At 45.8% G+C, this 15748-nt stretch overlaps 1 protein-coding gene across 1 annotated transcript in view; it reads right to left on the reverse strand.

Annotated features, from left to right (window-relative positions):
• Positions 1–7043: 7043 nt before the first annotated feature.
• The window catches only part of CDK5RAP2 (CDK5 regulatory subunit associated protein 2), an 83180-nt gene continuing 74475 nt past the window's right edge, over positions 7044–15748 (reverse strand). Inside the window, 4 exon segments of the mRNA XM_075439263.1 lie at positions 7044–7709; positions 8584–8630; positions 11968–12106; positions 14118–14264. Coding sequence (XP_075295378.1) covers positions 7650–7709; positions 8584–8630; positions 11968–12106; positions 14118–14264 — 393 coding nt within the window. The 3' untranslated portion in view covers positions 7044–7649.

The following is a 15748-nucleotide window of genomic DNA, read 5'->3' on the forward strand; positions in this document are numbered from 1 at the left end:
GTGCCTTTCCGCAAAACCTTTCTGCCCCTGCGTGAAGCCCCACGGCTCTGGGAAAGTGCAGTATTTCTTTACGCTGCGCAGAAGGGAAGGCTGTAGAGAGTGAGACACGGCTACAGGCAGTTAAAATTTTCCACTTTTCTGAGTATTAATATCATGATTACGCTGTCTAAATAACGTCCAGGCTCTGGCTGCCATATTACCTATCCTAAGCATGATTTACCGCAGTAATAAATTAGCCCCTAAGCCAAAGAACCAAAAATAATTGGCCTTATATCTTGGTCCCCGTTTTACCCTGTTCCTTTTCCCTTTCCATGTGTGCCCTTTCTCTTCTCTTATTATTCTCTGACATTTTTTTTCCCCTTTATTCCCTCTCAGGGGCCACTTTCTGATTCTTTGCTCTGCATAGGGTTAGCAGGTCTGGTTTCTTGCCCTTCGTTTTCTCCCCTGGCCGTTTCAAGCTGCCGTGGCCAGCAGTGCAGGGGGCTTCACCCTCCTCCCGGAGTGGGGTGACCCAGCACCGGCCGTGGCCCATCCTGGGGGCTGGAGGAGACCCCCCTGCCTGCTGCGGCCCCACACGAGGGAGGGGACGGAGGTGCCGAGGGCTGCGCTGCAGCTGGGGTTGGTAAGGTCAGCAGGGTTGCAACTGCGTTTGAAATGGATTTTAGAATGAGTTACGCATCTTATTGCTCTGAAATAACAGTGGATGACCTCCAGGCATGAAATGCAGTGGGGGAGGGGTGGGCGGGGGGGTGTGGTTTTGATGGCCTATGAATTTTCTGCATCTTTTTTGTGTGGTTCTGCTTTATGCATTTAAACCTTTTGATACAAGGCTTAGCAGCACGTAGCCCTAGTGATCTGACCTTCCGGTGTCACCAGCTCCCACCACACTCCCCCGAGCAGCAAACCAGCTGCTCCCAGTGTAACTGACCAAGGAGTCAGGCCCCCAGCCCTCGGGCAGGAGAAGGTGAGGGGCTGTGTGCTGGGGGAGAAGTGGATGAATAAGGGCAGACCTGGCAAAAAGGCTCAAAGCCTTGGTGAACGTGGCCTTGGGGGTTTGGCCCGAAAGATTTGGCCCCATGAGGTGCCCTGAAAGCCATTGCAGCACAGAACACGTGGACAGGAGTGACTAATACAGGCTTTATCTACCTCTAGCAGCAAGAAAGAACAGGCTCAGAAGTGCAAGTGTACGTGCAGATATGAGTGTGTACCTACGTACAGACAGCAGGAGGGGTGGAGAGGGTGAGCCTGCTCCTAGGACAGGGTACCTGCGGCCCCATCGCTGCGCTGCACTGGGCGATGCTGCGCAGCGAGCTCCTTCGGGAGCCTGAGCACAGCAGCTCCGTGCCAGAGTAGCAACAGCGGAGTGTCGGTGGGAACGACTTGATGCTCTTGCTGTTGAGCTGCTCTCAGCAATCCCAGCTAGAACAGCTTGAAGGAGTGGAGGGTTGGGGTTTTTTTCGCTTTGCTTTAAATAAGCCGGCATTTTCTTTTTTCTGGCATGGGTTTTTGGGGTTTGGGGTGGGTTTTTTTTGAGCTGCTAATGTTCATTTTGCGTGTGGGCACGCAATGCCATTCCTGTCTGAGAATGCACACAGTGGAGTGCAAAAATCAAGATTGCATCTCATGCATAATGCAAGCCCCAGCAACCCGCTTCAGCAAATCACCCCAGTAGATTCCTCCGACGGGGCTGGGGGGAAGGAGGGGAAAAAAAATATTCTAACAAGTATCTTTCCAAGGAAATGACAAGATAAACACATAAAAAATAGGCGTGCAGGGCTTTTTCTCAAGAGGGGACAATTCAAAAATCAAAGGCGGGGTAGTGTGGCTGTGAGGGTGGGCGGCAGGACGGGACAGGAGCAGCAGCGGGTCCCGCCAGGTGCACGGGGAGAGCCCAGAGCTGCGGCGGCCCCGTCAGAGGGCTGGGTTTTGCGTTGTTGGGACCTCAGAGGAGTGACTTCTGGGTGGGTAGGTTGGAACAGGGGTCCCTGGTTGGTTTGTCTATCGCTTCGCTTTACTGGTTTGCAAAGACGTGTTGCAACTCTGCGTGGCGCTCACAACTGGATTTTGTGCTGCTTTTCTGGAGACAGGAGCGAGCCATGCAGAAAGAGATTTTGTGTGTGGGAGGAGGGTGAGGAGGGGGACAGAAAGGTGGGAAGGGGCCACCAAAGTGACTTGAAATCTTCCTTGTTTCATTGGTGTCACCAGCCCCAGGGCAGCCTTGCCTTCCCCAGCTGCTGCCGGTCGCTGCTCTGCAGCCTGGAGAAGCCGGAGGACGCAGCCTCTGCCCCCTGCAAGGGGTAATTTCTGCAAACCTCCTCTCCCTCTGCATAAAGTAAGTGACCAAGCCCCTGTCCCCATGTGTGCACCCTCCACCCTCTGCTAAACACGAACGCTGGACTGCAGGATGGCAGGAGAGGCAGCAGCCCGCTGCCCTTCTCAGGGAGCTCTTCCCTCCGGAGCGATGCACCGCGGTCGGCACACGGTGTGAACCCCGGTGCTGAGCTGCGGGTTCAGTGTCAAACTCTGTGGTGGAGGAAAATGGCATTTTTAGGGGCAGATGGGGGTTGGTTTGCTTTTCCTTGGCCCTGGAAGGTGAGGGGCTGGCCCGTCGCCCCAGTGGGGTTGCCGAGGTGGGCAGAGGTGAGTGATTTGGGACTGGGCTGCCCGCAGAGCCCTCTCCTCTGGAAGCCAAAGCCTCGAACAGGGACTGGGGTGTTGCCTTGAGGGGAGTGTTACTGCAGGCACCAAAACTTCCACAAGCCCTGAGCACACTGATAACTGCACCTCGACACTAACGGCAGTGGCTTCTGGTTCACTGGGGATTCAACGCGGAGCACCTTTTAAGACTGCTTCGGATCGGGATTTTTTCATTTGAGTAATAAAAATTCCGTAAGCTCTGGCTCCAAATCTCACCTTTTTAATGTCATTCACACTAATAAGCCCAGGCCCGATCTGCCAAAGTGCGTTTGGATTTATTTCAGCTTTCTCCTCCAAGCCAGGCAGGAGCACAGACTGGGAGCAGCGGCTTCGTGCCGGAGGGTTGGCGGCTGCGGGTACGTGCTGGGCTCTGCGCAGCTTCGTCCAAGAGCGGTCCCAACGCCACGTCCCTGCATCTCTGCGAGCACAACTTGCTCTTGCCATCTAGTGGCTGTCCAGAAAGGCTCAAAAATGGACCCGGGGAGCCAAGGTGGAGATGGACGAGGTCAGGAAGCGGGCCAGAAACATGAGTGGGGATACCTGTGCTATTCGAGCAGCCGCCTTCCGAGTTGTTTTGGCCGTGACGATGAGACCGGCGTGCCGGGCGTTGCAGACTGCGCTGCTGATCCGTACAGGTTAGTGCTGGAGTTTCTCCGCCTGCGAGGCGCGGGCAGAGCGCATCGCCCCAGCGTGACGCTGCCTGCAGCGTGGCTGCCATGCTCGCAGCATCCAGAGGCCAAATGCCCAGCAAAACCCGCACCCAGCGGTGCCAACCGCTGCGCACAGCCACCCAGAAGCAGCTCCTGGGGTGCACAGAAGGGCGTCGACAGGAGTAGCAGCGCTGGCGCAGTTTGCCCTCACAGGTGACCCAGCCCACAGCAAAGCCACGCGTCTGCGCCGGGTTCAAGCCGTGAGCCACACCCCGCACCGGCCCGGCGTGGAGACGCTGTGGGCACCCACGGCTTCACGCAGCTTGTGTCCAGGGGTGACCAGGGGTCGGGCTTCGGCTGCTTGTAAGTTGGGATTCTGGTGTCAACAGAATTCCAAAGAGTGTTGCCGCTTTCTTTTTATATTTTTCTTTCCATATTGTCATTTCTGCTGAATTTGGACGTGATGACAGGATTTGCTTTCTGTCTGCTTTGCGAGTATTAAAAATAAACCCGAAATGTGAAGAGGGGGCGTTCCCCTCCACTCGGCTGGGGGGTCACCGCTCTGCCCCATCCCCCCAGCAGCCCGGTCCCCATCCCGGGGCCCACAGGGACCCATCCCTCCTGCCCACGGACCCATCCCTCCCACCCCGACAGCCAGCTCCCTCACCCAAATGGAACCGGCAGCTTTTGTCGAGATTTAAATACCGCACAGATCTGCTGTGCTTTTGTTTTTTAAATGCTTGAATGCATTAGCATTGATTTATTTTTAATACAACCAACCACCTGTGATTTTTGAATATTATTTCTATGTGTTCTCTTTGCCAGAGGTAATTACAGGCTTGTTCTTAAGCTGCGACCACAGCCACGCTTCCTGGGAGGGAAGGCTCGGGGCTGGCGGCAGTGCCAGGGACTCGTGTGTATCCCAACACCCGGCTCTGCCCCGATGGCACGAACCACTGCCTTTATCCCGTGCGCAGATGGAGCTGCACAGGGCGTAGGGGGCTGTTCAAGCAGGAGAAAGGCTTTGCTTTTCTCTTTTCTTCATCTCAACAGGCCTTCAGCATCCCTTAAGAACGACCACAGCCTGTCTGCCACCTGCAGGCCTGGGAGAAGAGCGGGGCAGTTCAAGGTCACCGGTGAAGCCAGCGGACCCGCCGGTCTCCCACCCCTACGTGAGCTGCGCTCCCAGGGAGGTTTCAAATCACCTTGCACACATAACGCAACTACGGGCAGGGACTCGCTAGGCGAATGAGCCCCTCCTGTAATTCCGTTTGCTTATGTTGCTTATTTTTCTCCCACATCATTATTTTTACAGGAAAATTTAATTTTCTTTAATGGGAACAAAGTTTAACACTCCATAAGCTTTGTCTTCTGCAGCCCTCCATCTGGTAGGCTTTTTTCCCTTTTTTTAATTATTTTTAAACCGGCCCAGTAAATTGTGATTGTTTAAGAGGCACTTCTCATTAAGATGAAATACTTTGATCCCGTAGAATCATCTGTTTTTAAAGAGGTGATGATATACTACATTTCTCCCCCCCCCCGCTAACCAGATCTCAGCGGTGCCTGCGTCCCCCTGCCCGGCACACAAGCGAACGCACGCTCTGCTGCGAGCTGGCTGCAGCCCTCGGAGCTGAGGGGAAGGAAAAAGGGGTCGGACGAAAAGCTCAGCAGGGACGATTAAGAAGGCAGTGGCAAATCATCTCAGGAAACATTTAATTTATTTATTTATTTATTCATTTTTACGTGCAGATGGTGTGGAGGGAAGAAAGGCTGCAAGCAGACCAAGAGGCATGGGTGTGCTATATATAGACGTACAGCTGTTTCCTTCAGGTGTTATAACTCAAAAACGTAGGATGATTAATTTTGAAAGTTGAAATGTATAGCAGATTCTGATTACATCTGAGTGTCTATAATTTAGCTACTTAGTAAAATTAACTTGACGTTTTCAGTGAGCTGTAAGGACAATAATGTGTGAAGAGACTGAAGAACAAGTTTGACTGCATGCTCTTCCCTTACCTCCCCCTTTCCAATTTGCAAAGTTTATTTTTAACTTTTCCAGTTTTTTTCTGGCATCTTTCCTCTCATCCAGACAAACGGGTTTGCCTCCCCCTGCTGCCAGCTGAAGCCAACAAGGTCTTGTCACTGAGCTCTCGTTTCCCTTGAGGGACTCGGGGTGCAAGGGCTCAGCAGCCCCAGCTGGAGCTGGAGGTTCAGGCCAACCCAGGTAAGGGCTGCACGTTGGCATCTCCAAGGCCTGTAACGTTTCTCGGAGCACGACGCCTCCAGGCAGGCTGCGGGACCCCCCCCTTTAATCCATTTTCACACTTCAGAGAAGGCCCATTGCTGAGAGCTCACAAAGAGCAGGTCAGACCCGGGACCACGGCAACGGGCACCCTGACAGTGCCTGGCTTGATGCTGGTTTTCTGTAATAAAAATGACTTGCAGAAGGGCTGGGTGGGAGTCCAGACTATGACAGGCCACCCCACGAACCGGCACCGAGCACCCAATTACCCGTGACCCGTGCGATACCTAGCTATTGTGGTGGCAACCGCCCTGGACTCAGGAGCGCAGGTCCACGCAAAGGGAGGATGCAACAGCTCCAACCATTTCGTATCAGGCTGCACTTCAGAGGCAAAGGGACTGAGCGTGTCTTTGTGGGAGTCCGAGCTGGCTGGACATCATCAACCTGCTGGGAAACTAATCTGAACGCCCCAAGGCTTTAGTGGAAGGAGGGGAGCTACTCGGAGTTGTCCTCACCTCTACACCTTGCGCGTGACCTACCGGAGCAGTCAGCACGGCCCCTGGATCTTGGCCAGCTCCGCGGGTGCAAGCGAGGGCCACCTGCAGCCATGTTGCAGTGAGCACAGATCCGTTTTTTGTGCAGGCCTATTACACGTTGTTTTTTCTCGCAAGTGCAGTATCCAAGGACCCAATCCAACCACAGCCCCGTGCCGAGGTTTCCCAGACCCGGTGCCAACCTCCTTGGCTGACGAGGGCAAGTTATCCTGTGTAACGGGGACAGCATCAGTTTGGGGGGAAATAAAAATATCCCATTTTGCCTGAAATTCATTTAGTTTGATAAAGCCACGACTGCACCATAAAGTCTACTCTTGTAATGCAGAATCACTTTAAATTATGGTCTTGTTAGGGTTAAACTAAACTGTTTTCCCGGTTCGCTTTGTGTCACTGGGAGCAGGCTGCAGGCGGTCAGCGCTGCTGCGAAACGAGGGCCAGGCAGCCCCAGCTGAAGGCAAACCCGAGGCGGCACCGGGCAGGATGAGCGGAGCACAAGGGCAGCGCGACGTGGCCTGGTTCATGCCGGTGTTCTCTGGCCTTGCCAAAACACCTCTATTACCTGTGTCAACACGGGAGATTAAAAAAACATAGTAAAGGCGTTATTTAAATGTAAGAATCATTTTCACAGCTTTTAGCAGAAAAACTGATTTCAAAACCGCTCAGCTGTGTCCCTCACGTGGCTGCCTGTCCCCTGCACAGCTCCCGGGGAGGGCGAGGGGGTGACGCCAATGTCCTGCCAACAGCACGATGTCTTGCAGTTACGGCTCCTGGAAGGCACATTCCCCGGCCCCGGGCTCCACCTGCCTCAGCACCGCGGCTGCTGCACTCCGAGGGGGCTGCTTTGTCGGGTCAGTGCTCACGGTCTGGTGCTTCCAACAAAATACCACAAACACACTGGTAATCATTTTTCGTTTTAATTGTCTGATTCCAAGTAATATTTTCAGACCTAGCATCAATCTAAGCTTCTAATAGGGCAGTAAGAAAGCTCGGCATCAGGCAGCTTCCAGAAGAATCTTCCAGATATGTTTAAAATGCTTTAAAATATTGAATATTTCTCATATTGCTAGAAAACAATGACAACCGGCAGAAATTTTAAAAAAATTTTTTTTAACCTACATTCTTCTAGCAATAGAGAAACAGTTTGGAAGGTGGATCACGTTCTTGATTCTTTCAGGACCTGTTTGACTAGAACAGCAAATAGTTTTATAACACGACAAGTACAAATACAAAATTTCAAATGAGCCAACTTTAAAAAAAAAATCTGGATTTTTCTTCAATACCTCCAGTACCTTGCTTCTGTAATAAATATTAAAACCAATTTTTTACATTACAGAAAATGTTAAATAAGTTATTTACCAAAAGATTTCTTTTTTGTTTATTTTCTTTTTTTGGTCAAAGGCTGATTCCATTAAAAGAGCTGAATAAACATTTTTACACCAATAAATAGTAAGGCATAAAGAAGCAAATAACTCACAGGACCAGTCTTTACTAGTGGAACGTTCTCCTTCAGAGAATCCTCTTTTTGCTGGTACAGGAAGGTGAGTTTTGATTCTCGGCTGGCGGGACCTGGTTAGAAAAGCAGTAATTATTACTATTTCACAGTACTTCCAATGCACACAACTTGTCCCTACCCCAGGGCCGTAACACTGCAAATAGGAGCGTCTGCGTTCAGCAAATCTTCAAATTAAAGTGCCAAGACTTCCGTAAGCAGAAAGAGTTTTTAATGTCATCACTTTCTAACTCAGGTAGGGCTGAGGCACGAGTACAGCAGCTGCTTGGGGAGTTCTGCTGAGGAGAAGGGAGAAGAGATTCACGGACAAGGTTAGAGAAAAACTCAAGGCGGGGCTGGGCAGTGCACAATCATTCAGAGTGGAGTGGTGAGAAGGATGGGATTTCGGAGTCAAGAGGTGTATTGCATCCTTCTGGGAGCAAAGCCTGAACCTTCTGGGAGAAATCAAATCTGAACAGTGATTACTTAAACACTCAAACTAATTTAATACACTGCATTAGCAAACAGCTGTTTGCAAAAGCTTTGCCTATTGGGTCTACATTAAAAAAAAAAAAAAGCAGCCCCAGTTATTAACACATACACAAGCTTTAAATAAGGGTGCCTTCTGTGAACTTTTTCAGCAGACACATTATTGGACTGTGATCTGCTGAAAATAAACTACTGGAAGATGACGACAGACATGAATATTAATCTAGGGAAAGCATCAGAAAGGAGAGGGTTTAGCTGTTTACGTGGTCAGTTATAAAACTCTGATTTAAACCTCAAACATTGCAGAATATTTATCATGCTAAACTGCTGTCACCCAGACTGGATTAAGCAGCAAACCTAAAGCAAATCCAACCAATTCTGCAAAATACTGCTGACGCAGCAATGCATATTTCTAATGAATATATACCAAGGAATTAAATGCAAGGAAAAATTTTTACTTACTTCCAGGTTTCCTCTAGCCTTCTTCAAGACATCATGAGTTAAAACCACTGGAAAGAAAGAGGAGATTAAGAAGAATACTGCACTATCTTTCTATAGTCCCTGTATTCAAGTCTTACGACCAAATATTAAATAACGCATGAACTCACATCTACGCGATGGGCAGCGCCCAGGCAAGCACACACAGCCCCCTACCACCACTTCAGCTTTCTCACCACCAGCCCAGAACCGTTCCTCCCATCCAGGCGCTCCGGCTGATGCGCAAACCTCCAGCCGCAGTGACCCGCGACCACGGGGCAAGGCCCTACAATCAGAGTCAGGGAAGAGCAGGAGGATTCGCTCAGGACCGCCGGGCTGGTCCGAAGCAGTGCCATTTCCTACCCCAGCCCACGGTCCATCTAGCGCACCATCTGCTTTGCAGATCGAAACATCAGGGAACTGGTTTTAAAGTTTTCAACCATACCAAGAAGGATAGATCTGAAACCACACCTAGCTCATCACTACATTTAACATGACAGGTATGAACAGCCCCCTGTGATACTGATGACCTGGTTCTCTTAATCAAAGACAGACTTTCTGTTAATTTTAAGCATGAGCTAACTACAATTTGATCTACCAGGTAGCCTACTCGGGCTGGTGGGGGTGGTTAGCAGGCGAGGGAGAAAAATTGTGCAGTGGAGAGGTTATGGGAGACGATGGGCTGGGAGGAGGACAGATGGCAAAAGAAGTCAGCCAGCTCCTCCAGCAGTTCAAGGACAAAGTAACCTAGATATGCTTAGGGGAAATCACGTCAGTGGCTTGCTCTGAAGGGTTCCAAGTTTTCTCTATTCATCCAGCTAGTCTGGCTCTGTGGGGACAGCGCGAGACCTGTGAACGGAGGAGGGGATGCTTCTAAACAAAACTGATATTTAGAAATGTCAGGTTAAATATGGGATTCTCTAATCTCTGTCAGCTCCATAACTGCTGAAAAATACCATTCACAAGTACCAATTTAACATTCCAGTCTCAAAAATAAACAATTTAGCCATAATAAAGATTTTTCATTACAATAATAAGAACCCAACAACTCCAAGGGTATAGCTGTCATGAGATAATTACACCCTTGGCAGATTACTGCAATTTGGCACTGCATTGTTACATGTTCAGAGGTTCAGATGAGGTTTATAAGCAATGAGTTCTCTTGCCAGAGAAAGCACACAGAAGACTCTGAGCCACAAGAATGTTCCAGTCTCTGCCTCTAAATATATTTAGGAATGCTCAGCTAAATGACAAAGGGAACTTGAATATCCTCAGCGGAGTGGCCAGCTAACAGGCTGTTTGGAGAATGAAGGAACGCAAGGTCACCTCTTACGGTGCCTTTGCTTTCTTACCAGCAAACAGAGAAAGGAAGAAACAACAAAAAACAAGTGTAAGCATCCTAACAAAACCCAGCAGCTTTGTATGATCCATCAGTTTTGCTGTGTGCTTCGTCAGGAATTTGTGTACAGATGCAATTTAGAAACATTTCTGAAATTGTTCTTTAAGGCAAACGTAACTTGACATCCATAATTCCCATAATCAATGAAACTTACAGAAAATCATATCTGGGTCCTTCTGTGTAGCAGAGTGCTCTCTGCTCGTAAAGAACTCCACTAGTAAAGTCATTTCACCTGGCAAACTAGATTTTTCTAAATCAAAAATATTAAATTCAGTACATGAAGAGAATTTAGAGGATGTGACACTAATAGCGAAGCTGCTGCTAGCCAGGCAGTACTTTGCATTAAGGAGATGTCAGAAAACGCAGGCTTTGTTTCCGTAGGACCTGGTTCAGATGAAGCTGAATGCCCTGAAAAGGAGTGAGCAAAATAAGAGGGCCATGCACCGTTTTCTTTTTGAAAGTATGGGTGGGTGGAGTGGCTGTGGGGATAACATTTTGGCCGTAAGGGTAAAACCTCTGCTGCTTTATACTCTGCCCAGCCCTACTGAAATTACCCGGTATGTCTGAGATGTCACTGGGACTAGGAACTGACCAAACTAAACCAGCAAATCTGCCCCAGGGATATTACTTGGACAGATGTAATAGAATAGCTTTGATTTTTATATGACAATCCCAAAGTGAGCTACTGAAATTTAAAACCTGAACAAAACATAATTTTGGATTTAATATAAGTTAACTTGAACATCATTTAATGCAACAATTCCGAAAGAAGTGACCAAAAACCAGCCCATAAATGCTTAAAAAAAAGTAATAATCAGCAGGCAGGAGATACATGTATCTTAGATAGAAAAATTACAGGCTATGGAGTAAAATAACATTTAATCCTCTACGTTGCATTTAAATGACTTGAGTAACATGGTATTATGGCCATTTTCATAACTCTGTATGATGTGTACCATTGTACAGTGTAGATGAATTACTGGTAACACAAGTCCCATTCCAGCACAGACTAATTAGTCATTTAGTCCCACCTCTTAAGAGAAGGTAAGGATACATTTTTTTTCAAGAAGAAAATTAAATCCTCCTCCCACAATATACTTGTTGCCATAGCATGAAGGTAGAGCAGACCTTAGCTCCCTTCAGATCTCTTCTGATGAGTGATTAGAGCAGAAGAGATGGATCTCTTAAAACAGTCACCTGGCTTAACACCGCTACAATATAGCCCACGTCCCACTTGTTTTCATGCTTCCAGATAATTTTCTAGATACGGCTGCGAAGAGCAAAATATCATTTCACAGCATGTCCTAATTTTTCTTTAAAAAATGACTCATAGTAAGCTGTTGTTTCTCTTGTTCTGAGCCTTCTGTTCCCTCGCACTTCTCAGTCTGGTGTAGAGCATTGAAAAAACTCCTTTGCTGCTGCTTTGGCTTTTCCCAGTACTCAGCTATCTAGTGCAACACGCGCAGCAGACAGGTACCTCAGAAAATCTAAAAGCCTGATTCCACATTTATCAAGACTGAGGCAAAATCACAATTTTGAGCAAGGCAATGTCAAAAACTTTGGCTGGAACGGTCTACAGCAGTAGTAACTTTGCCTCTGTCAGGAGCTGTTGTAGGATAGAAAACTGTTGTGGAATGGAAATATCTGAAATGGAATAACTCAAGTAATTAGTGGCAATTAGCGGCAGCTGCACAGATTGACACATTATCAGTCAGTTGTGTAAAACCATGAAATGCTTCTCATGTTCTTCTATGCAGCCTTTTGTAGCTGGGCAGCTTCTTTCCATCTGAATGAGGCTGCAGCAGTTCCGTGCAGTCTGAGCCTCACGAATTGTGAGTGCGCACAAGGAAACGTCAGTCAGGGCAATGCAAAAGAACGGGTGCTGATATTCATTGTGTTGTTTCCCCAATTGTAAAGGTAGCCATAGACTATAAAATAACAGAAGAACCCGCAATAAAGCATACACTTACACTGATCAATGATGACTTTCTCCATGTTTTCCTTCAGCTGGTTTGTGGAGTGCAAGCGTTTCACTGTGCTATGTAACTTCTTCTCTTGCTCGGATAGTTTCTTACGTAACCGAAATATTTCTGCTTTCATTCCTTCATCCTAAATTGAGAGAAGAAAATATTATATTAAAGCATTACATAAAAGAACTGTACAGGTTAATGGCTAAATACTTTTGCACAAGAGCCCTCAAGCTTCCTTAGAGTATGAACAACATAAAGGAGTGAAAGCACTGAGTGCCTGTCCTTCCACATTCCCACCCCCAGTGACGAACGGTTCTACGACATCTGCAAAGAGACAACTACAATTCTTCACTGACTTTTAGTGCAAGTAATTTTTCTGCTAGTCTGAGTAAATTTTTAACACCAGCGGCTATTTTTGTTTTTCAACTTCCATTCCTCTCTTTTTTTTTTTTTTCCCCTCATCTAGAAAATATAACGAAGGTCAGTGCTATGGGATCAGCAAGTATCCTGTCTGCCGGTTCAGAACTTCCAGCTTTCCTCTCCAGTGCTCTATTAATAGTTGATGCTGCCTTTATCAAAGGGCTGCAAGGCATTGTACGGATGACCGGGATACTTCTATTGCAAAATAATTTGATAGTGTCATTATTCAAGGTTCAGTTTTCACCACCAATTCCAACTAAGTTACGGTCAGTATCTTTTAAAACAGGACTATGAGTAGCTCTGAAATTCTGCCGGTATCACTGATCTGGATCCTCATGCAAACTTAAGCTCGTACATTTTTCTTCTTGCTGTGCCACTTGTTAACTAATAATGTCTTCTGGAATTCACCCCTAGCATTTAGCTCGTCAGAAGAACTGATTACTCACACCTCCTGTGGGACTGAAAAGAAGGCAGCGAATGCTCAGTCAGTATCTTTTAGAATCAGGCTTCGAGAGATATTCTTTCATATACTACATTTAAGACATCAGAAGCAATCAAATGTCCTTAAGATCTCAGGATGTTGGATAACAAACTCTAGAAAAGATTCTATTAACTCTAACTAGGTGCAGTCCTGGGAACTCAGATCCTCCACACATGGAGGTCAGATTTTGAGAAGTGACTGATCCAGATCAAGAAGGTTTAGATCAGTGTGACAGTAAAGCATTAGATGCATGGCATGTACACTGAAAGACCTGTGTGTGTGTGCATGATATGTTCAGAGCCTGCAACCAGGGCTAACACGTAGCTGTCTATACAGAATATACACATAAGGATAAAAATGGAAGTATACACACTTATCAAGACATCCCAAATAGGGAGCTGAAACATCAGTGAAGTATACTAGACAGCACAGTTCATTCTTACTGCTTTTGTGACTTTACACATTCAAGGATGCCAGACCATAACAATAAAAATGTTATTAAAATTATATATAAAATGTTTACTTTCCTAAAGTGGTTTTTTTTCCCCAGCAATATTCTGCCTCCCTTAAGAAACACATACAAAAACCTCAGTGAAAACACTTTAGATTTATTCTAAAGTGTGAGTTTGAAACAGTTTCATTACTGAGTGTGGTGTTATGACAGAACAGATAATTCATTCCCCATTCAGTTTACTTCCATTCATTTGCATAGTGCAATCCTTTTTAGTTAAAAAGTTATAAAACTTGTCTCGAGGTTTGGTCACACTCTTCAAAAGCATCCTATTTTACAGTTTAGGGATCAAAAACATAAAAGGAAAATGTAGCTCAGATTACATCAAAGTTGCTGAAGTTTCTGTTGTTACTCGTATACATAATCAAATTGAATTTGGTTCTATAACATGGAGTCCAAACCTTTTCTTGTTGAAATTGAACGTTTGACACCTGCCTAGGTTTCCTGAATGTCACGTTACAGGGTCACAGATTACATCTGTAATACAAAGTATTTCGTAAATAAACACCCTGGTATACAATACGATCGGGACAGCAGGCCAGCACACATTCAGCCTCAGCCCTCAGTGATGAGAGCTGCCTAAAGCCATGCGTCCAGAGACTGGGCCTCCTGGGTTCATTATTTTCAAAAGACTTTCCCAAATGACATGTTCCTAACTGGCACATCTTCCTTCAGACATTACAACAGTTAAAAACACCCCCCAAAAAACAAAAAACCCCAAATGAAACATAATAGTACCTGAGTGCCATGAGTAGTACCGTGTACGGCTTTCAGCGGCAGGGAAACTCTCCAGAGGAGTTTCAGTAGACGTGCAGCCTCTTCTAAAATCTGTTGTACTGTGTGAATGTTTGCAGAAAAGCTGTGCAGTGATGCCTGGTCTGGTACCTGTATCATAGGATTAAAGACGTGTTAAATTTTATGCTTAAAACATTATGAAAATGTACTCTTAATTAATGGTTTAAATCCAGTTGGTATGATTTCATATTTAAGATGATGTACACAGCTATTGTGTGCCACCAAAGCTAATTTGTTAGTTTACCAAGACTGCTGAATTATGCATTATCTGAGAATTTCAGGAAGGGAGGGGATTTATCCTAATCAATAACCACGATTAATAATAGATTATATTTTCTCGATTTGCTACGCCACATGGTAATAGTGGGCAAATCTTTTCTTTCTCCACTTGCATTTCGTGTCACCTTATTTGAAAGTCAAATGATTACAGACATCAATTTAGAGCGATATAGATGTTTCTTCCTTAGCAGACCCTTTAAACTGTTCCATTTAATGCTAAAATAACTATCAGGACACACATAAAATGTTTTCCTCTGCTGACAGATGAGAAAACCAAATTGAAGAAATTGCATAAATGTGAAATAAAGGAGCAAAAGAATGCAAGGGGAGCAAATGAATTACCAAAGCAATGGCAATACGGAAGGGGGAAGGGTAATGAAAGAAACGCATTCAGAGCTCCTGCCCCATGCAGCATATCATTTGAACACTTCTTTAGCATTCTTATCTAACCAGAATCCTCCTGTCACATGAAATATCCCATTTGCTAAGTAGTTTGAAACTTCAGCGATGTAAAACTTGATAGGGAACTGCAAATTGTGAAACTTGCTGCTTTTATCTTTACAACAACAAAACAAGTTAAAAACTTACAGAGATTACTTTTTCAGTCATTATCAGCACCTTAACTAGGTCATTTGAAAATATGTGATACTTCAGAGAGTCTTAAGTGTCATTCAGACATCATTTTATTGTGTGAGCACACATGTGATATCACAAAAAGAATTTCAGAATTGCTGAAGACTGCATGTTCAATAGCTTTACTAATTATAACTAGAAAAATCAGTAGTGCAAATTAATCCGTGAAGTTAAGACCTTCTGGTTTTTGAAGAGCAGTGAGAATATTGTTTACGTTTTATATTATCATAAAATCATATGGGTGAAAAGGACCTTCATTAGTCACCTAGTTTACTTTCCCACTCCAAGGCAGGAAAGCATTACATGTAATTTTTCAACCATTCACGTAACATACAGTTATCACCTGGTGTTACTAAAGGGCTGAATACGAGTAAGTAGGGAATGTTTCAGCTGTATATCACATTTCTTTTAACTGTCTCATATTTCCTGGGTATATCCCAAGGCTTTATTACAAGAAAATGTCCTTAATTATTTTTATCCTTAGGTTACTGATACATAGCCCTTTCTAAAGCATTTCAGAGTTTTACCTGGGGTTTTCTGTTGTTGTTTTTGTTTGGCTTTTTTATCATTTCCAGTGTAACTATCATCATTTTCCATAGTAAAAGCAAGTAGTTTCACCACATTTCAAGTTGCAAGTAAAAGTGAGAGTGCTTATTAAAGGA

Source organism: Opisthocomus hoazin, chromosome 19, assembly GCF_030867145.1.
Source record: "Opisthocomus hoazin isolate bOpiHoa1 chromosome 19, bOpiHoa1.hap1, whole genome shotgun sequence".
NCBI lineage: Eukaryota > Metazoa > Chordata > Aves > Opisthocomiformes > Opisthocomidae > Opisthocomus > Opisthocomus hoazin.